Source organism: Somniosus microcephalus, chromosome 4 (genome assembly GCF_052327205.1).
Source record: "Somniosus microcephalus isolate GS21.2 chromosome 4, FLI_Smic_1.0, whole genome shotgun sequence".
NCBI classification, from domain to species: Eukaryota; Metazoa; Chordata; class Chondrichthyes; order Squaliformes; family Somniosidae; genus Somniosus; species Somniosus microcephalus.
The window spans coordinates 289,914,504-289,935,994 of NC_140990.1; the positions used below are offsets into that span (position 1 = coordinate 289,914,504).

General features: G+C 45.8%; 1 protein-coding gene across 1 annotated transcript in view; it reads right to left on the reverse strand.

Annotated features, from left to right (window-relative positions):
- Nucleotides 1-462: 462 nt before the first annotated feature.
- LOC147120541 (lactase/phlorizin hydrolase-like) overlaps nt 463-21,491 on the reverse strand; it is a 164,240-nt gene continuing 143,211 nt past the window's right edge. The window contains exons 13-17 of the mRNA XM_085984232.1: nt 17,707-17,816; nt 16,364-16,498; nt 9,739-9,962; nt 5,332-5,562; nt 463-557 (exon numbers count right to left, since the gene is read on the reverse strand). Of these exons, the coding sequence (XP_085840358.1) occupies nt 463-557; nt 5,332-5,562; nt 9,739-9,962; nt 16,364-16,498; nt 17,707-17,816 (795 nt within the window). The remainder of the gene's footprint in view (nt 558-5,331; nt 5,563-9,738; nt 9,963-16,363; nt 16,499-17,706; nt 17,817-21,491) is intronic.

Here is a 21,491-nt window from a genome sequence, read left to right on the forward strand (position 1 = left end):
ATGATCTCATTGAATGGCGGAGCAGGCTCGAGGGGCCGAATGGCCTACTCCTGCTCCTATCTTCTATGTTTCAACGGCACACAGGAAACCTCAAGCATCTCATGCCGAAGCACCTCAAATTGCCAACAGCCTTCAAAGAGGAAGCCAAGTGCTAGGCTGTACCAATACGTGTCTAAAGACTCCATGTCTGCACCTGTGGGATCCCTTTCCTTTCAGCCTTAATCCCATACATCTCCAGCCTTAGCAAAGGTTGTGGATGGGTTGAGATGCTGCTTAATGCTCTGGAAGCTTGCTAAATTGTTGTTCCCATTTGTGACACTCTCCTTTAGTTGTCCCATCACTTTAATATGACTGGCACACAATTTTCATCTACCAGCAGTGTCATCCCTAGAATTGGAGGAGTTTGTACCTGGAATTGTGCATCATTATCCAAATCACGTTAGACAGGGAAATTGCATACTATTAGCTTTTGGGATTCTGACGAGTCTTCAGTGCAAACTCTAGAGAATGATTTTCCACAAAGATGAAAATGGTTTCAGTTGTGTTTGAAGTAAAAGCTGAGAGTTAAGTTTTTTTGTAAGCTTTTATTAAAACAGATCACGTTTCATAGACAAAATTATGAGCCTTGCCAACTCTAATTGGACATATTCCTGGAGGTGTCATCACATGACCAGCCTACAACTGCCCCGCCCCCACAATCCTGCTATTGGTCACCCAACACACCCCTACTTAGAATCATATAAACTTACAGCACAGGAGGCCATTTGGCCTGCCGTGCCTGTGCTGGCTCTTTGAAAGTGCAGTCGTGCTTCGTCCCACACCCCCGCTTTTTGTCCGTAACCCTAAAAATCCTCATTCTCAAGTACCTGTCCAACTCCCTTTTTTCAAATTATTTTTGGAATGAACTGCCACCACCTTTTCAGGTACAGTGTTCCAGGTCCTGACAACTCTCAGTAAAAAAAATTCTCTTCATCTAGATCTTTTGCTAATGATTTTGAATCTATGACCTAGTTATTGACCCACGCGCCAGAGGGAATCGTTTTTCTCTATCTACTCTCATCATCTTGAAACCCTCTGTTCGGTCATCTCTTAACCTTCTCTGTTCCAAGGAGAACAGTCCTAACTTTTCCAACCTCTCCTCATAACTGAAGTCCTTTATCCTTGGTGACATCCTGGTAAACCTCCTCTGTACCCTTTCTAAGGCCTTTGCATTTTTCCAAAAGTGTGGTGCCCAGAATTGTCCACAATACTCCAGCTGAGGCCTAACCAGTGATTTATAAAGTTCTAGCACGATCTCTGTTTGTTTTTATATTCTATTCCTCTCTCTTTATAAACCCAAATAATCCGTATGTGTTTTTTAACCACTTGATCAACTTGCCCTGCCACCTTTTAAGGATTTGTGTATATGGACACCAAGGTCTCTGTTCACTTGTGTCGCACCTCCTTGTCAAGCCAATTGGAAAGCAAATAGACTCTTCATTACCCCATTGAATGATCCTTGACTGTCGGTCTTCCCCACCACCAAGTCCTATATTTTTATAACTAATAAACAAAAGTATTCAAAGAAATTAAAAAAAAAAAAAAAAGCTTTTTAATGCTCCTATGATTTTTCTTGTGTTGCTCACAGCAGTGGCCTGGAGATTAATCTTTAATTCCTGGACACACTGTCCAGGATAATCCTGGAAGGCTGGCAATCCTAAATTATCTGTAGTGTTGATTACAATAAAAAATATAAAACCAGTAACTTGAAAGTTATTCAAAAATTCAGTTAATGTGAAACTCCTCCACCTAGAATTTCTGTGAGGGTTCTTCCAGTCTCCTGATATATTTTGGTGGGAACTCTATAGAAGCAGCGTAAACAACCGTTTCTCTCGGGTTTCTGCTGATCTTATGCAGAAATGATGGTGGGAGAGTGGGAATCCCCGTGGAAATTCTAACGTCTACTTGTTTTGATTTATCCACAATTCAGCTGTGTCTGAGGCTGATTTAAGTTTGTTTACTTTTCTAGTCTTTCTCGTTTTCCAAATTACATATGAAAAGATAGCCAAAAAAGCAACAGCAATTATTGAAATGACAAACAAAGTATACAAAGCAGTTGTTGCATTCGCACTAGATATTTCTAATCCCAGAAAATAAACCCATCCAGCGTTAGTTGTTGGTGTGATCGTAGGTGTGGTTTTCACTGTTGAGGGGTCCATGGTGGTAGCTAAAAAATGAAACAATTTGTAAATGTTTAGTGAAAGACTTCCCTATACTGTTACTTGTTATTTGTTAATACCAAAAATAACAATGGTTGGTTTGTATTCTGCATTTCTCTAACTACAATTATTAAAATTAAAGAGAAAAACATACTTTATTTATATCTATATCTCTCTCTCTCTCTCTCTCTCTCTCTCTATCAAACTGTGCCATTAAGTGTATATTGCCTCTCCCTGTTCCTTCTGCCAAAATGCATCACCTCACACTTCTCTGTATTAAATCCATCTTCCCATTCTGCTAACCTTTCTATGTCCTGTTGCAGTTGATTGGTATCATCATCAGTGTTTGTCACACCCCCAAGTTTGGTGTCATTGGCAAATTTCGAAATTCTACTTTGTAGTCCAATATCCAGGCCATTTATATATATCAAAAAAAGCAGTGGCCCCAGCACTGACCCTTGGGGAACACCAGTTTACCTTCCTCCAGTCTGAAAAACAGCCATTTACTACAACTCGCTGTTTTCTAGCCTTAAGCCAATTCCTTATCCAAGCTGCCACTGACCCACCTATTCCATGAGCCTCAATTTTATTAACCAACCTTTTCTGAAGTACAGAAAGCCATCCAGTTGTAAACAATGGCTACAAAGTTCAACAATAAGAACAACATTTGATGGATTTAATGGCAATGAAAAGATTAAGGCAATTTTAGCCAAGCCAACCATGCAAAATCCTCATCAACATCTGGAGGCTGGTGCCCAAATTCAGAGAGCTGTTCCACAGACTAATCAAGCAACAACCTGACCTAGTCATACTCAGAGTCATATGTCAATCATCATCCCACTGGCAGAATGGACACATCTGCCCACGATAACACCAGTAGAAGTAACCACCATCCTTTTCAAGACAAAGTCTTGTCTCCATCATGACATCGTCCATCACTTAATGTGGAATTACCACTGGGCTGTGAGACAGAATAAGGATAGATCGAGCTGCCCAAAACTGGGCATCTTTGAGATGCTGTGATCTGTTATCTGCAGCAGAACTATATAGCATCACAACCCTGTAACCTCATAAACCAGCATATCCCTCACTCATCCATCACCTTCAAACCAAATCAGTTTCAATGCAGAGTGTAGAAGAGCATAACTGAAGCAGTATCAAGCAAACCTTAGAATGAGGTACAAACCTAGTGAAGCTACAACATGTGGCTACCAACATGCTAAACACCAAAAGCAGCAGGCTATAGCCAGAGCTAAGTGACCCCGCAGCCAACGGATCGGAGGATAGCTCTGTAGCCTTCCCCCATTCAGTTGAGGATGGTGGTGGACAACCAGGCAACTAACAGGAGGAAAAGGCTCCATGAACATCCTCAACCTCAACCATGGTGGAGCCCAGCAGGTGCAAGTTTCTTCAGTCAGAACTGACGAGTAGATGATCCTACTGATGCTCCTCCCGAAGTCCCACCCTCATAGTGTTCAGCCAATTCGATTCACTCCACGTGACATTAAGCAGCGTTGAGTACATTGGACGTAGCAAAGGCTATGGGCCATGACAACATTCCAACTGTAATGCTGAAGACCTGTGCACCAGAGCTAGCCCCTCCACTAGCCAAGCGCAGCCATCTTCCAGATGATGGGGAAGATTGCCCAGGTATGTCCTTGCCACATAAAACAGGCTAAATCTAACTGGACCAAGTACTTCCTCCCATTCATTAGTGATGAAAAAAGAGTCATCAATAGTGCCATCAAACAACAGTGACTGACCAATAACCAACCCACCGATGTTTGGTTCAAGTTCTGGAAGAACCATTAAGCTCCTGACCATCACAGCCTTGATCCAGACATGAATGCATAAGCTGAATACCAGAGGAGAGTTGAGAGTAGCTGCCCCTGATATCAAGGCAGCATTCAATTGAGTATGGCACCAAGGAGCCCTAACTAAACTGAGGTTACTAAGTAGAGTTAAGAGGGAAAACCCACCAGTGGTTGGAGTCATACCTGAAGCAAAGGAAGGTCATTGTGATTGTCAGAGACCGGTCATCACAGGTCCAAGACATCACTGCAGGAATTGCTCAAGGAAGTGTCCTTGGCCCAACCACCTTAAGCTGCTTCATCAATAACCTGCTCTCTGTCATCGGAGTGGCACTATTAGCAGACAATTCTACAGCTAAATTTACTCCTCCAATAATGAAGCAGCCTATGCTGGCCTAGAGTAGGACCTGGACAACATCCAGGCTTGGACAGACATATGGCACAATTGTTACCTGCCACTTATGTGCCACATAATGACCATCTCAAACAAGAGAAAGCCCAGCCATCTCCCCATGACCTTCAATGGCATCACCCCACTATTAACATTCCAAGGTCACTAATGACCAAAAGCTGAAATGGGACCAGCAATATCAACACCTTGGCGATCATAGCAGAGTGGAGGTTGGGTACTTTACATCGAGTGGCTCACCGCCTAATCTGTCAAAGTCTCTCCATCATCCACAAGGCTCAAGTTACATGGCTGCACCTGCAACAGCAGTCACTGGATTGTCGTAAAACCCATCTGGTTCATTAAGGTCCTTTAGGGAAGGAAATCTGCCGTCCTTACCTGGCCTATATGTGACTCCAGACCCACAACAATGCAGTTGACTCTTAACTGCCCTCTGAAGTGGCCTAGCAAGCCACTCAGTTGTACCAAACCACTACAATGAAGTATACTTTGGGAGTACCTTCACCACATGGACTGCAGCGGTTCAGGAAGGCGGCTCACCACCACCTTCTTAAGGGCAATTAGGGATGGGCAATAAATGGTGGCCTTGCTAGTGACGCCCACATCCCATGAACAAATATAAAAAAAAGTAAAATTCAGTTGGTGCAATGCCTGTAAATATACTCTAAAAATAACCTTTACAGCAAAGTGGCTAATTGATGACACAAAATTCAGCAGTAAAATGTTCTGACGAAAGGTCATCGACCTGAAACGTTAACTCTGTTTCTCTCTCCACGATGCTGCCTGACCTGAGTATTTCCAGCATTTACTGTTTTTATTTCAGATTTCCAGCATCCACAGTATTTTGCTTTTGAACTAATTAAATTGTGTGTTCTTCAAATAATATAATATATACTTAAGTATATTTACTTACCTTCTAATTGGAGACATTCATGGGGTCCTAAAGCAGGATCAGGGAAGCCATTACAGCGTATAATTGTAGAATAATATTTAGTTGAAGCTTTAGGAATGCGAGGTAAAGAAGGGTCGGAATAATTTACGTAAAATAAACCAAATCTGTCAGCATAACCTACAGCCCATTCAAAGTTGTCCATTAGTGACCATGCTGTGTAGCCACGGATATCAATTCCATCAAGTTTAATAGCTGTGTGTACATACAGAAAAGAAAAATAGTCAACCTAAAGTTCATTACACCCAATAAGTATTGTTTCACCCAATAAGTATTCTCACAGAATCTCACAGAAACCCCACAGTGCAGATAGAGGCCATTTCAGCCCATCGAGCCTGCACCGACACATATCCCACCCGATCCCCGTAACCCCTACACCAACACATATCCCACCCTATCCCCGTAACCCCACGTATTTAATCCCCCTAACACTAAGGGTCAATTTATCATAGCCAATCAACCTAACCTGCACATCTTTGGACATTGTTTAACAAGTTATAGCCAAAAGACACAACAACCAAAACTAGTTATAAGAATCTGTTATAGGCCACCAAATGGGACAGAGGATGCGAATGGGCACTTTATACTCAAATCAGGGAAGATATAAAGGGGTAAGCATTTGTCTAGGCTGGCTGTGGACTCAGCACAGGCAGCTCACATATTGCAAATGCCAAATGTCAAGCTGCTTGCCTCCCCAGCAGCAGCTCAAAGGAAAATCCTGGGAATTGGGTAAGAGAGGGCAATTGGGGGGCAGGGGAGGGCGTGGGGGTGGTAATCGCGATGACTGTCGACTCGGTGGGGGGGGGGGGCACTCTTGCTCCTCCTGGCTCCACAGGAAGTTTAAAAGAAAATTAAATGTAAAACCTACTTAACCTTTCCTTAGGGGCAGCAAGGGCTGCTAAGAATTTGGAACAGGGCAGGCCAGGCACCTGCTTTGCTCATGATAAATTAATTTTACAAAGAGATCCTTCGACAGGAGTTGGGCCCCTAATTAACATATGTAAGGAGGTAACGTCTGTTTTAGGCAAAGCTGCCTACCCCAATATGGCAGTGCTCATAACACAGGTGCTGATCGGGCATGGGACACTGCAACCTGCAATTGGTCCTTTTTGTCCCTATTTTCCACCTGGAAAACATGTGCAATGAGGACTAATTTCTACTCCAAGGAGTGTAATGGAATTGTGACAGGAGATTTCGATTTGCTATGGATTAATTGGGAGGATTATAGTGGAAATAGAAAAAGTAGCTTAGTGTTCCTGCTATATGACTCAAATGGCGTGGAGATGCCGGAGTTGGACTGGGGTGGACAAATGTAAGAAGTCACACAACACCAGGTTATAGTCCAACAGCTTTATTTGAAATCACAAGCTTTCGGAGCGCTGCTCCTTCGTCAGGTGAAGTGGAGAAATGCATAAAGACACAGCTTATATATGAAACTTGATGTCTGTGTCGATATGTGCGATCTTCTTGGAGATCCTCTCCACTTTGAGCCGGTTATAAGCTTTGTCTTTATGCATTTGTCCACTTCACCTGACGAAGGAGCAGCGCTCCGAAAGCTTGTGATTTCAAATAAAGCTGTTGGACTATAACCTGGTGTTGTGTGACTTCTTACATGACTCAAATGGTTAGGGAAACTACAAGGAGGTGGGAAGGAGCAATACTACACTTGCCAATATGCAATGGTCAGGGAATGGTGAATAAAATCAAAATCAGAGAGCATCTCCCTACTAGCTACCAAAACTATAGAGAAGCTTAAAAAAGGATTGCAATAAAAAAAAATTCAAGTAATATTCCCTGCTGGCAGCACACAAATGTAAACGCAGCCTTGTAGTACTGTATCTAGGATGCTTTAGATTGTTTGGGTTATGTTCACTAAGATGAAGATATGTTTGCTTTTTGCAACCAATAATAGTATCAAAGAAAGCAAACTTGAGTTTGGCAATAATGCACTCCTGTGTGCTACTCTTACTGTGCAATTCAACTGCAATATGTTTGAAGGACAGCCCTCCACCCTAATCAGCATTTCCATTACTTTCATTTTCAATTCTGGACATTTTTATGAGCCTGGCATTGACAAAGTTCCACACTGAAGGATGGCATTATTCAATAAAATAGGATGCAATACTGTAGTTTTTCACTAGTAGTGCACATCATTTTGTATTGGGAAATTAAACCCAGGTACATGTTATATGTAAATTTAATACACTAAGTTTTACAGTGAGGGGGACATGCATGCGATATCCAAGAGCACAAAGTATGTGGAAAAACATGATGCTAGTACAGCGCTAGGAAATAGAATATTTTCTTTTCTACTCAGTTGCCACTTTCAGGTTAGGTGCAGGATGGATTGGATACAGGCGAAAGCCCCCTGAATACAAGCCCAATCACAGATTACTCTTTGCTGCACCAGTGAGATCATTCAGCTTCTGCCACCAGATATTCTTGTGGAATCTCAGCCCAATTTCACTTCACTAGGGAGCCTAGCAGCTATCGGAGATAAGAATGTAATGCCATTAGTGTTGGTTGGATTTAAATCTGGGTCCCTATTTTGAAATAATATTCTAACCTACTATTCCAATAAATTTTCTAATGTGAGGGCTAGATGACATGAGGATCTAGGATATTTTCCCTGTTAAAAAAAATAATTATTTCTTATTTGCCCTGAAAATTCTGCAATCTTTTGCGCTGGTTTGGGTGATTTTGGCCAAATTGCGTTGAAAAACAGCACAACCTAGTGGAAACTCCAGGCCTGTGCGTGCTAAAATGTTTATAACAACAACAACAACTTGTATTTATATAGCACCTTTAACACAGTTAAATATCCCAAGGCGCTTCACAGGAGTATTATAAGACAAAAAAATTTAACACTGAGTCACATAAGGAGAAATTTGGTCAAAGAGGTAAGTTTTAAGGAGCGCCTTAAAGGAGGAAAGAGAGGCAGAGAGGTTTAGTCAGGAAATTCCAGAGCTTAGCGCCTAGGCAACAGAAGGCACGGCCACCAATGGTTGAGCGATTATAATCAGGGATGCTCAAGAGGGCAGAATTAGAGGAGCGCAGATGTCTTGGGGGGGGTTGTGGAGCTGGAGGAGATTACAGAGATAGGGAGGGGCGAGGCCATGGAGGGATTTGAAAACAAGGGTGAGAATTTTGAAATCGAGGTGTTGCTTAACCGGGAGCCAATGTAGGTCAGCGAGCACAGGGGTGATGGGTGAACAGGACTGGGTGCGAGTTAGGACATGGGCAGCCGAGTTTTGGATGACCTTAAGTTTACATAGGGTAGAATGTGGGAGGCCAGCCAGGAATGTGTTGGAATAGTCAAATCTAGAGGTAACAAAGGCATGGATGAGGGTTTCAGCAGCGGATGAGCTGAGGTAAGGGCGGAGACGGGAAATGTTATGGAGGTGGAAATAGGCGGTCTTAGTTATGCTGCGGATATGTGGTCGGAAGCTCATTTCAGGGTCAAATATGACACCAAGGTTGCAAACATTGTGGTTCAGCCTCAGACAGATGTTAGGGAAAGGGATGGAGTCAGTGGCTAGGGAACGGAGTTTGTACCAGGGACTGAAAACAATGGCTTCGGTCTTCCCAATATTTAATTGGAGAAAATTTCTGCTCATCCAGAACTGGATGTCAGACAAGCAGTCTGACAATTTAGAGACCGTGGAGGGGTCGAGAGAAGTGGTGGTGAGGTAGAGCTGGGTGTCGTCAGCGTACATAAGAAGCTGATGCTGTGTTTTCGGATGATGTCGCCAAGCGGCAGCATATAGATGAGAAATAGGAGGGGACCAAGGATAGATCCTTGGGGGACTCCAGAGATAATGATGTGGGAGTGGGAAGAGAAACTGTTGGAGGTGATTCTATGGCTATGATTAGATAGATAAGAATGGAACCAGATGAGTGCAGTCCCACCCAGCTGGACGACGGTGGAGAGGCGTTGGAGGAGGATGGAGTGGTCAACAGTGTCAAAGGCTGCAGTCAAGTCAAAAAGGACAAGGAGGGATAGTTTACCTTTGTCAGTCACAAAGGATGTCATTTGTGACTTTGATGAGAGCCGTTTCGGTACTGTGGCAAGGGCGGAAACTTTATTGGAGGGATTCAAACATGGAGTTGCAGGAAAGATGGGCGCTGATTTGGGAGGCGACAACACGTTCAAGGACTTACATTGGTAAATGAGTGAGCACTGTGTTGGACTGGAGTTTGGGATGATGTAGTACTTGTGTAGCAAAGAAGCATTAGGTTATTTATTACCTAGGCTTCGCTTGAGCTGCTATTGTAGACCTGCTGTTTTTGTTGCCATTATGAATATGTAAGAAGTCTACAAAACTAGCAGAAAAATTAAAAATGAAAGTGAGAGAGACAAATGTGCTCTACCTTTTAAAACCTCGTTTATATAACTCTGATAATAATTAATCCTCCAAGTATCGTTGAGGCCTTGATCCCCATTCTCTGAAACTCCATTTTCTGTTAGGTAAATAGGAGGGTTGTTGAACTCCTTTTTAATCCAGTTAAGAATTTTCCTATAACCCCATGGAGTTACATTCAGCCAGAAAGATCCAGAACTAAGCCAGCTGCGGTCTACCGTAGTCCCTGTTCCTCTAGAAATAAAGAATGAATTACTTTACACAAAAGACAGCTATTCCAAGTTTTAATGGAATTAAAAATATTAGAAGAAAATCTGTCATCATTTTTCTACTGTTTGTAAATATACTGCTACAGATTTGATGAGCTCGATTTTGACTTTTTCGGCTGGTCCCCACCCATTCCAGGGGTGAAGAGGTTGAAGCCATTTTGAAAGAAAGACTTGCACTTACATAGCGCCTTTCACAATTGAATGATAAATATTAGCTGGGACAGTGGGAATAGCTTCCCTACTCTTCTTCAAAATAGTGCCATAGGAGAGGGCAGACAGGGCATCAGGGTAATGTCTCATCCAAAAGACGGCACATCCGACTGTGAAGCACTCCCTCAGTACAGCACTGGAGTGTCAGCCTAGATTTTTGTGCTTAAGTCTCTGGAGCGGGACTTGAACCCACAACCTTCTGACTCGGGTGCTACCAACTGAGCTACGGCTGACACTTTTGAGGCCCTGGCCTCATTTACATGGAACCAGCAAGCTGCAGGCACCAAAGGGATGTCCTGATGCAGCTCGCCTGATTCAGACTGGCCCAATATCAGGCAGCCTGGAGGCAGCGGGCTAACAGCAAGGTTAAGTACGGGGGCTTCTCACGAGCACTGAGGAGTTTGGTGCCCAGAGTGACAGCAGCCCAGATTATAGTCCCCACAAAAATAATTTCAAACTTACCTTTTGAGGGCCTCTTCAGCTCTATCGCTAGTGAAATGTGTCAGAAGCTATGCATGCTCCAACCAGTTCTATCCTAAAATGGCAATCAGGATCCTATGTATGTCATAGGATGCCGGTTTGCATATTAAAAGGGGCCCACCGCCTGAAACAGGCAGGCACTTTGGTCATCCAATGGTTGGTGGCTCTGAAAGTGGCAGCAGGCAGATTGTTGCCATTAACGAGGCTGTAAGTCGACCAACATCATTTTGAGGCCGTTACTGCCCCACTAAATTGACCCAAATAGCTTTCTAAATGTTCCGGTATTCTATTCTGAATAAAATATATAATAGGTATTACTGTATTTTGCTAGGAAGCACACTATTAATTGCTGTTTACATCGTTTCTCCAGGATTTCCAATGGTCAGCTGCCGCAGTTACGGCAGGAGATCGATAGAACCCCCAACACAAATTGCTGGCGTATTTCCTTATTGCTACTCCAATGGCTTAGTGAGCTTACCCAATAACATGCATTTATATAGTGCCTTTAATATAAAGAATGTACCAAGGTGCTTCTCCAATAAGAGTAGGGAAAATTATCAAGGCATCAAAAGAATTAGGAGTGGCGACCAAAAGCTTGATCAAAAGGGGTTTTGAGGAGCTATTAAAGATGGAAAAAGAAATGGTGTGACAAGCAGGTTTAGGAAGGGAGTTCCGGAAAATAGATCTGAGGCGGTTGAAGGTTGCGCTATCAACGGTGGATTGAAGGGTCCCAAAGTGGGGAAGCAGTAAAGGCCAGATTCAGATTAATGTAGTGTTGGGGAGGGGAAATGAGGCTGGAAGAGATTGCAGAAATAGAGTGGGGCAAGAACCAGTACGAACCATAGATAAAGATAAAGGCCTAGAAATTCAGTATAGCCAATTTTGGGGCGGAAAAGTCGGGCGGCCGGTAAAGTTTGCGCCCGGCGCAAAGTCGAGGCCACTTCACCGATATTCAGTAGCTTCACCCTAAGAGTTTGCTCGAGCGCTAAAACTGGCGTTACACAACTATCTTTAGGCACAAAGCCGGCGGTGCTGAGCTAAACCGCCGAGGCCGGGCGCAGCGCAGGTGCGGTCATTTCTTGATTGACAGCAGACACCCTGGCGCCGGCCAGCTCTTAAAGGGGGAAGGGTCGAGTTCGTCTGCTGCCACGCCCTGGACACTGCAGCCCTCCAGCTAGGCCTAAACACTGCTGCTGAACAGAAATAGCGCCGGGAAAGATGCAGAAGGCCCGTGAACGAGCGCAGCGCTTCACTGGCCATGATTTGAGGGTGCTGGTTAGGGCTTTGGAGAGGAGACGCAAACTCTTGTTCCCGGACAGTGGCAAGAAGCCTGCCACCAGCGTCTACAGGAAAGCCTGGAGGGAGGTCGCCCACAGGGTCACATCCAACAGCGAGGTCCCCAGGACTGGTGTCCAATGCCGAAAAAAGTTCAATGACCTCACAAGGATTGTCAGGGTGAGTCCCCTTTCCAGTGTCCTCTTCATCCTTGCATGTGCACCTCACATTATGGGCAAAGGGACCTAAAAGCCCTAATGGCCAGCCCTCATCCAGCAGCTATGGGACTGGCATGAACATCAATTGCACATTCTGCACTTTACACACTGGCCAAGCTATTCGACCATGCGAGGCAGTGCACACAAGATCAGGGCACCACACTGTACTTAGAGGCCGTCCTTTCTCTTGCAGGCCAAGCTGGCACACAATCAGAAGAGCCGGACTGTGACCGGGGGAGGCCGTCCCCAGATCCAGCAGCTCAGTGACCTTGAAGAGCGCGTGGGTAGCCTCATGGGTGCCCGGGTGATTGGCCCCGTTGCATCTGGAGATGCCGACCCTGTTCTGGGCACCAATGGTAAGGACATCACCTTTTGGACCTCTCTCGTCCCACTTGCGCTTCAGATCTACATCCTTTGCCACTGTCCGACCAATGCGCTGAATGCCACCACTCATGCCTCCCTCGCTGACGCCCTCTCCTCACTCTAAAGCTACTCTTGTGCCTTCCTGCTTTCAGATGGTGAGGAGGAGGTCCCTGAAGCTGCCAGTGACAGCCCCTCGGAAGAGGAGGAGGAGGAGGAGGAAGAAGAGGAAGGCGGCCCATCAGGGGAACCCTCAGCCGTGCCAGGGGATGCCAATGGAGGGGACACGTCTTCCCTGGAGGAGAGCCAGGGGGAAGTGTCGCAGGGGAGTGTAGCTCCTGTGCCCAGTGGCGTGCAGCAACGCGGGAAGGGTCGGGCAGCTCGGCGGCCTTCTTCCCAGAGGGGGGAAGGGTCACAGGGGAGTGTAGTTGCTGGGCCCAGTGGCATCCAGCAACGCGAGAAGAGTCGGCCAGCTCGGCGGCCTTCTCCCCAGAGGGAGAGTCCGGCCTCCAGTCCGGAGACGGTCCCCGCCAAGGAGGTGCGCCTCCTCGATCAAATGTCTATGGACTCGGATCGCCGGCACACCGAGTTCATGGGGGTTGTGGCACGGTTGCCTGAGGCCATCGAGTCCCTGGCTCATAGTGTGGCCGATTTCGGCGCCTCACAGGCCAGGAGTTTCGAGCAATTCGAAGCAGCACAGGCCGCGAGTCGGGCCGAATTCGGGGCAGAACAGTCCGCGAGTCGGGCCGAATTCGGGGCAGAACAGTCCGCGAGTCGCCAGGTGATCAGTGGTGCCGTGCAGTCACTGGCTGGTCTGATGCGGGCACAGACCAGGGCAGTACGGGCACTCACTGCTGCCACACTCGCTGTGTCAGCCAGGCATTGCCAGGGCACCCGCCGCGCTGCAGCAGCACAGCGGTCTGTCCTTCAGCAGATTGTTGCGCATGCTGCAGTGCTGGCCCAGGCGAGTGCCAGTGTCTCAGGCGAGCAGTGAGCGCCTGCCATCAGCCAGCTTGCCCCCATTCCTGCAGCCGCCACTGCCACTCCCCCAGTGGAGCTGCGACGAGCTGCTGGAGAGACTGCTGCTGCCCAGCCACAGCTGCAGCAGTCACCAGCCGGCCCCTCGAGGGCCAGAGCTCGTCTAGGCCGACCCCCAAGGGCATCTGCCGTCACGCCATGTGCCCCTCAGGAGCCTTCCCCCAGCCTTGCAGCAGCCACTGGGCACACTTTGAGGAGGAGCAGCAGGGCGGCCAGGGGCCGCAAAAGGCTGGTCAAGGAATCGCCCTCGCGGGCCACAAAGTAGAGGGTGTGGGCAAATGTGTTTTTATATAGGGATGGTTGTTTTTATATGGGGATGGTTGTTTTGTTTATGGGGATGGTTGTTTTTGTAAGGCCGAGGATGAAGGCCATTTCTGTGGAAATGTTTTGTTATTCCTCCCCAGGTTGTGGGTGTTGTCTGTTTTTGGGTTTCATGTGGGAAGGGCCCTGAGTTTGTTCAATAAAGCATTTTATTTATTCAGCTTGTCCATGTTTGATGTTTGAAGTGGTTGTTGCCTTAACCGGCTGAGGGCTTGCGGAGCGGCTGCATTCAGGTCCCTTCATTGCCACAAGCCATTCCCTGACAGGGGGCCTAGAAGTGACGTTCAATAAGCCGCCGACGGGCGGCCCTTGGACCTTGTGCCTCCCTCCTGGGCTGGTACTCCTCCTCCTCCTCCTCCTCCTCCTCATGCTCCTCCTGCTCCTCCTCCTGAGGTGGTGCTCCAGCGTGAGGTGGCAGTGCCCGAGTCCTGCGGATAGCCAGGTTGTGCAGCATGCAGCAAACGACCACGACCTGGGAGACTCTCTCCGGCGAATACTGCAGAGATCCTCCGGAACGATCCAGGCAGCGGAACCGCTGCTTGAGGACGCCAATCGTTTGTTCTATGATGTTCCTAGTGGCTTGATGGCTTTCGTTGTATGCCTCCTCAGCAGGGGTCCTGGGCGCGTGGAGCGGGGTCATGAGCCAGGTACACAAAGGATAGCCTTTGTCCCCGATAAGCCATCCTCTTGGGGGAGGCTGTGCCTGGAACATGTCAGCCACAGTAGTCTGTTGCAGGATAAATGCATCGTGGCTGCTGCCTGGAAAGCGGGCATTGACAGCTAGGATGCGCTGCCTTGTGGTCACACACCAGCTATACATTGAGGGAATGGTAGCCCTTCCGGTTGCGGTAATCCTCGGCATTGTGGATAGGTGCCCGCAAAGCCACATGCGTGCAGTCAATGGCGCCCTGCACCATGGGGAAGCCCGCTGTTCTCGCAAATCCCACTGCACGCTGCTGCTGCTTCTCCAGGGTCATGGGGAGGGAGATGAATTGGTGTCTCCTTCTGAAAAGGGCATTGGTCACCTGGCGGATGCAGCAATGCACGGCGAACTGGGATATGTTAGCAATGTCCCCAACAGCGGCTTGGAAGGAGCCGCTTGCATAGAAGTTCAGAGCCACCGTGACCTTCACTTCCACCGACAGAGACGTCCTGCACCTCAGCTGTGGACGCAGATCTCTGTGAAGCAGCTGGCAGATCTCTGCAACCACCTCCCTTCTGAAGCGCAGCCTCCTAACACACTGCGCGGCAGGCATGGTGAGATAGGACACCTGCTGGCGGTATTTCCTGAGTGGGTAAGGCCTAGGTTGCCGACGCCTGTTGCCCCCTCTGCGTCTAGCCAGGGCTGCCCCTCTCACACAGCCTCTGCGAGCCCTTCGCACATAATGCTGAAACTGAGGGTTGGCATCCCATGCAGCCCCCATAATATACTGGCAAACAATGACCTCACAATGAAGGCGAATTGCCAAGCTCTGGCCTGAAGCCAAAAATACCTCTCCTATGTTGGGCCAAAGCAGTAAGCTCTCTTCCTTGGTCTCTGTCCATAAATCCGTTGCACAAGAGTGATTGCTGCAAAATGGCTGGCCTTTATAGTTCAGGGTAAGTGCCCTTTAATTTGCGCTCCCCGCGGCCTGCATGGCCTCTGCTGCGTTCCAGTTCACAGTTCTTAGGAGCGCCACGCCCACATTGGGCGGGCGCGACTGAAGTTCCGGATTGGGGCGCACAAAGGGCGTTGCATGAGGAAATGACGTCATAATCTGAGCGCGCAGCTGAGCGCGCGCAAACACTTTGCGCCGGCGCTAAATGTCTACTGAAGTTGGGCGTAGGCGCAGATCGCGCTGCGCCCGGCCGCTAAGTGCCTAGCGCTCGAGATCTACTCCTCCTAAGGCGCTAACGGCTGGCGCACGCAACTGAATTTCTAGGCCAAAGATTCTGGATTTAATGCATTGGGGTTGGAGTCAGTGTCGATCAACAAGGACCAACAGGACATCAAGATTGTGAATAGTTTGGTTGAAGTGAAGAGAATGGCTAGGGAAGGGAATGGAATCAGTAGCAAGTGAGTGGAGTTTGTGATGGTGCTGAAGATGATGGTGTTGGTCTTCCTGAAGCAGTGCTGGTAGAAGTTGTGATTCATTCAGGACTAGGGGTCAAGGTGAGTGGTGGAGGAGTATCATCAGTGCATGTGTGACAGCCAACCCCATGTCTGCAGATGACAACATGTAAATAAAGAAGAGGAGACGGACAAGGATAGATTATTGTGTGGAGGTAAAAGAAGCCATATCTGAAGATACACTGGATGGATTTGGATATGTAGGAGTGGAACCATGTAAGGACAGTTCCACAGAGCTGGATGATGGAGGAGAGGCATTGGAGGAGAGTAAGGTGTTGCAAAATATCATCGGTCTGACCAACATTTAATTCTGATAATACATTGTTTACTATTTTCTATTATTAAAACTCTTACCTGTCAGCGTCATACATTGGGATAGCATTTCCAAAATTGAAATTGAATGCCAAGACTGTGGTGTAGTGATTAAATCCCATAAAGTCATATGTCCCCTTAATTCTCTGTTTTTCAGATTCAGTGAATTCAGGGAGTCTGAAAAGATTATATTAATAGACAGTCAAGTACCTCAAACCTTGTTTTTCTTACCAAATTCTACTAAACATACCTGACATTTTCAGATATCCACATGGCAAATGTTTTCATTTAAAACTATTTTAGTTTGGGTACTGGATTTTGCAGAGGGGCGCAATTATAGAAGAATATACATAAAACCATCTTAGTTAAGGCTAACGATTTAATTTATGGGCAAGCAAGAATCTCATGTTGTTATAGTCACGTAAAATTTGAGAAAACCTGAAAAGTTCAGTAGCCCAACCTGGCCTGTAAAATGCTCAGCCTATAGGTGTCCTGACTGGTGAAATATTTTTGAAACTCCAGTCTTCATAACTTCTCAGTTAATATTCCCTACTTAACCCTCTCTCAAAGAATTCTAAGGAGTAATAGTTGTTGGATTTTTATTATATTACTTGTTTTAATTTTTTTGGCAACTTTGTTATTTCGTTGCTGCTGTGGTCTATATGTGAAATATCAGGGGAGATCTTCCTCTATGGGTGCCCAGAGAGGAGAGGAGATAGATGGTTGCTCTATTACGAAATAGGGCCGGAGGGCCAGAATACACCTTCTTACCACATCTAGTTGAAAATTACAAAGTATTTACAGCACAGAAACAGACCATTCGGCCCAACAGGACCATGCCGGTGTTTATGCTCCACACGAGTCTCCTCCAAAATGTTGGGTCTGCGCCTAATACAGGTACATTGGGAAAGCCCAGGAAATCCTAGGCTAGTGCAGTGAGGGCGAAGGCCTGATGGGTCTCCGCTCCATTTTCCATTTACCTGCCTAGCAAACCCGATTCCCCAGGTGCTGGTAAAATGTGTCTATCTTTGTCCTAGTGATTTTTTTCTCGGAAGCGAACATTGAAACGCTACTTAGTCTTCCCACCTGAACCATTGATTCGATGTACAATTACAGCAACGTCATTACATTTTTTTTTAGAAACTAAAATTAAAATTTCAATTAACAACTTTAATAGCTATCACAGGATTTCAATCATTTTCCAATATCAGCATTGATTTAAAATAAAGCTCCAATTTATAGAAAAAAGTAAAATTATGTGCTGGTGAATCAGAGAAAATTTGAATTTACTTGAAGCTAATAGACTAATCAAAATCATTTGCTATAATCTAGTTGTGCATTACCACTCTAGATACTTGAGTCATTGAAAGGAGTTCATCTCCTACCGAGATTTAGCCAAGCCTTGAGCCAAACTCTTCTCTCTCACACGTGCTTTCATTACCTCATTGTAGTCACCATTTTTGAAAATTGGATATGCAAACCAACCACCATAAAACTAAAAGAACAAAAAGCATTAAATTACACCTCGACAGTCTCCAAACTCTCTACCTTTTCTTCAACTGTTATACAGTTCATATCGAAAGAGATTAGTGGATAAATCATTAGTTACAAATAAAATCTTGGAACTCTTACTGTACAATGTTTAAATAAATACATAATAAGTATGTCTCTAGACAGTGCTCCTACTCAATTAAAAACTGTAGTATAAACATTTAAAGTGTCCTATTTTATTATATATTCATATAGCAGTAGAACAGAATGAACAGAGTGGATAGAGACATTGGGATATGGTGGATTCAGTCTTTTCAAGCTATGAATTTTGAAACTGTGTTCCAGAACCATAAAGGGACCTTGTTCACATTGTGCTGACTCTGATTCTATAATGAAATTACATTACTGGAATGATGAACTGAACTTCAGAATGGCGCATTCCATTACTGTTTAATGTGATGAAGGATATCTGATCAGAAAAATAAGTGGCCAAGTTCTAATCATCACTAAGTGAATGTGTGACTCCTATCATTCAAAATGTTTAGCCAATGAAGAAGTCTATAGCCCTGTTCATTCATGCATAGAGAGCATCGTGGTGGAAAAGTCAGAAGTGTGATCTAATAAGAAGGAAGCTCATTACTGTCAACTATTGTTTCTTAAAAGAGTAACGCAAAACAATAGGAGATTCCTGTTAAGTTCTCAAGTCCAGCTTGACCTTTAGTAGAAGTATAGAGTGAAGCAAGATTCTATCCTACAGAAAGGAGAAAACACAGGAATCGTCAACATGTTGAAAGCCTGAGAGCAGAAAGCATGCCTTCTATTTTAATAAATGGCACAGGGAAGAAAATAATGAAGAAATCCTTTGTACATCCAAAATGTTTCTCATTAGTTCACAGCAAACATAAATGATGACAATCATAGTTGTTTTTGTGTGTAGTGTTTCTTTCTGATCACATAATTAGTTCAAAATCCAACATGTATAATTCCAGTACGATAGCAAAATACTGCAGATGCTGGAAATCCGAAATAACAACAGAAAATGCTGGAAAAACTCAGCAGGCCAGGCAACATCCGTGGAGAGAAATTAGAGTCCAGGCTTGCCTTCAGATGCCAGACTCCAGTTCTGTTCATTTTAGTCTGTCCTTGGCTATGTAAACAGGATGCCTAATAGAATGCTTCACTAAAGGAGAGATAAAAGATGGCATTTTCCATCGATCTCTGCAGTAAATCTGTTGTGGTTGCTGAGTATATAGTTGAATCTTAGATTTCACCTGGGATATGGATTCTAGCTCAAATGATCCATGTAAGGGCAGATGGAAGACGTACTGAATTTATTCCTCTTGTAAGAGAAGTGAGGCAAGGTTGTCCAGTGTCACCCATCTTATTTGATGTCTTTATCTATGAGATGGATGGCTTCACAAAGGATGGTCTCTCAGTGATAGTTCCAGGCATTTCTAAAAGAATTTCTGTAGATGATAGTGTTGTTGCTGGCCAACAAGAACAATGGGCTAACTATGGAGTATTATGGTGGATACCCCAAATGCAATATTATGGTTTTGCATGGCTCAAAGGGAGTTCTTGAAGGTCTTGATTGGAAACTATAAGTGGTATTCATACAATTACTGATTCATATTAATACCTGCATTAGGGTTAAGGTTAGGGTTAGGCTTTGGCTGGAACAAGATTTTCAGGGCCATGTGAGAAAGGCTGAAAGGTATTTTGGTCTTTTTCATCAATCTTCAGTCACAGCAAAATCCCAAACGAAGCTTGTGTGTCTCAACAGTTCTTCTTCATGGTTCAGAATTCCTAAGCATGCAACAGCTAACTCCAGTTCCTAAGTTGTGAGATGGATTTGATTTTTTTATTTGTTCATGGGTTGTGGGCATCACTGGCAAGGCCAGCATTTATTGCCCTTGAGAAGGTGGAGGTGCGCAGCCTTCTTGAACTGCTGCAGTCCGTGTGGTGAAGGTACTCCCACAGTGCTGTTAGGGAGGGAGTTCCAAGATTTTGACCCAGTGACGATGAAGGAATGGCAATATACGTCCAAGTCATGATGGTGTGTGACTTGGATAGGAACTTGGAGGTGGTGGTGTTCCCATGCGCCTGCTACCCTTGTCCATCGAGGTGGTAGAGGTTGCGGGTTTGGGAGGTGCTGCCAAAGAAACCTTGGTGAGCTGCTGCAGTGCATCTTGTAGATGGTGCACACTGCAGCAATGGTGCGCCGGTGGTGGAGTGAATGTTTAAGGTGGTGGATGGGGTACCAATCAAGTGGGCTGCTTTGTCCTGGATGGTGTCAAGCTTCTTGAGTGTTGTTGGAGCTGCACTCATCCAGGCAAGTGGAGAGTATTCCATCATACTCCTCACTTGTGTCTTGTAGATGGTGGAAAGGCTTTGGGGAGTCACTCGCCGCAGAATACCCAACCTCTGACCTGTCTTGTTGCCAAAGTATTTATGTGGCTGGTACAGTTAAGTTTCTGGTCAATGGTGACCCCCCCAGGATATTGATGGTGGGGGATTCGGCGATGGTAATGCCGTTGAATGTCAAGGGGCAGTGGTTAGACTCTCGCTTGTTGGAGATAGTGATTGCCTGGCACTTCTGTGGTGCGAATGTTACTTATCACTTATCAGCCCAAGCCTGAATGCCGTCCAGGTCTTTTTACATGCGGGCATGGACTGCTTCATTATCTGAGGAGTTGCGAATGGAACTGAACACTATGCAGTCATCAGCGAACATCCCCACTTCTGAACTTATGATGGAGGGAAGGTCATTGATGAAGCAGCTGAAGATGGTTGGGCCTAGGACACTGCCCTGAGGAACTCCTGCAACAATGTCCTGGGACTGAGACGATTGACCTCCAACCACCACAACCATCTTCCTTTGTGCTAGGTATGACTCCAGCCAGTGGAGAGTTTTCCCTCTGATTTGCATTGACTTCAATTTTACGAGGGCTCCTTGATGCCACACTGTGTGAAATGCTGCCTTAATGTGAAGGGCAGTTACTTTCATACACCTCACCTCTGGAATTCAGCTCTTTTGTCCATGTTTGGACCAAGGCTGTAATGAGGTCTGGAACCGAGTGGTGCTGGCAGAACCCAAATTGAGCATCGGTGAGCAGGTTATTGGTCAGTAAGTGCCACTTGATAGCACTGTCGACGACACCTTCCATCACTTTCTGATGATTGAGAGTAGACTGATGGGGCGGTAATTGGCCGGATTGGATTTGTCATTTTTTTGTGGACAAGACATACCTGGGCAGTTTTCCACATTGTCGGGTAGATGCCAGTGTTGTAGTTGTTACTAGAGCAGCTTGGCTAGAGGTGCGGCTAGTTCTGGAGCACAAATCCTCAACACGACAGCTGGAATGTTGTCGGGGCCCATAGCCTTTATTGTATCCAGTGCGCTCAGCTGTTTCTTGATATCACGTGGAGTGAATCGAGTTGGCTGAAGACTGGCTTCTGTGATGGTGGGGACCTCAGGAGGAGGCTGATATGGATCATCCACTTGGCACTTCTGGCTGAAGATGGTTGCAAACGCTTCAGCCTTTTCGTTTGCACTCGTGTGTTGGGCTCTGCCATCATTGAGGATGGGGATATTCATGGAGCTTCCTCCCCCTGTTAGTTGTTTAATGGTCCACCACCATTCACAACTGGATGTGGCAGGACTGATTCGTTGGTTGTG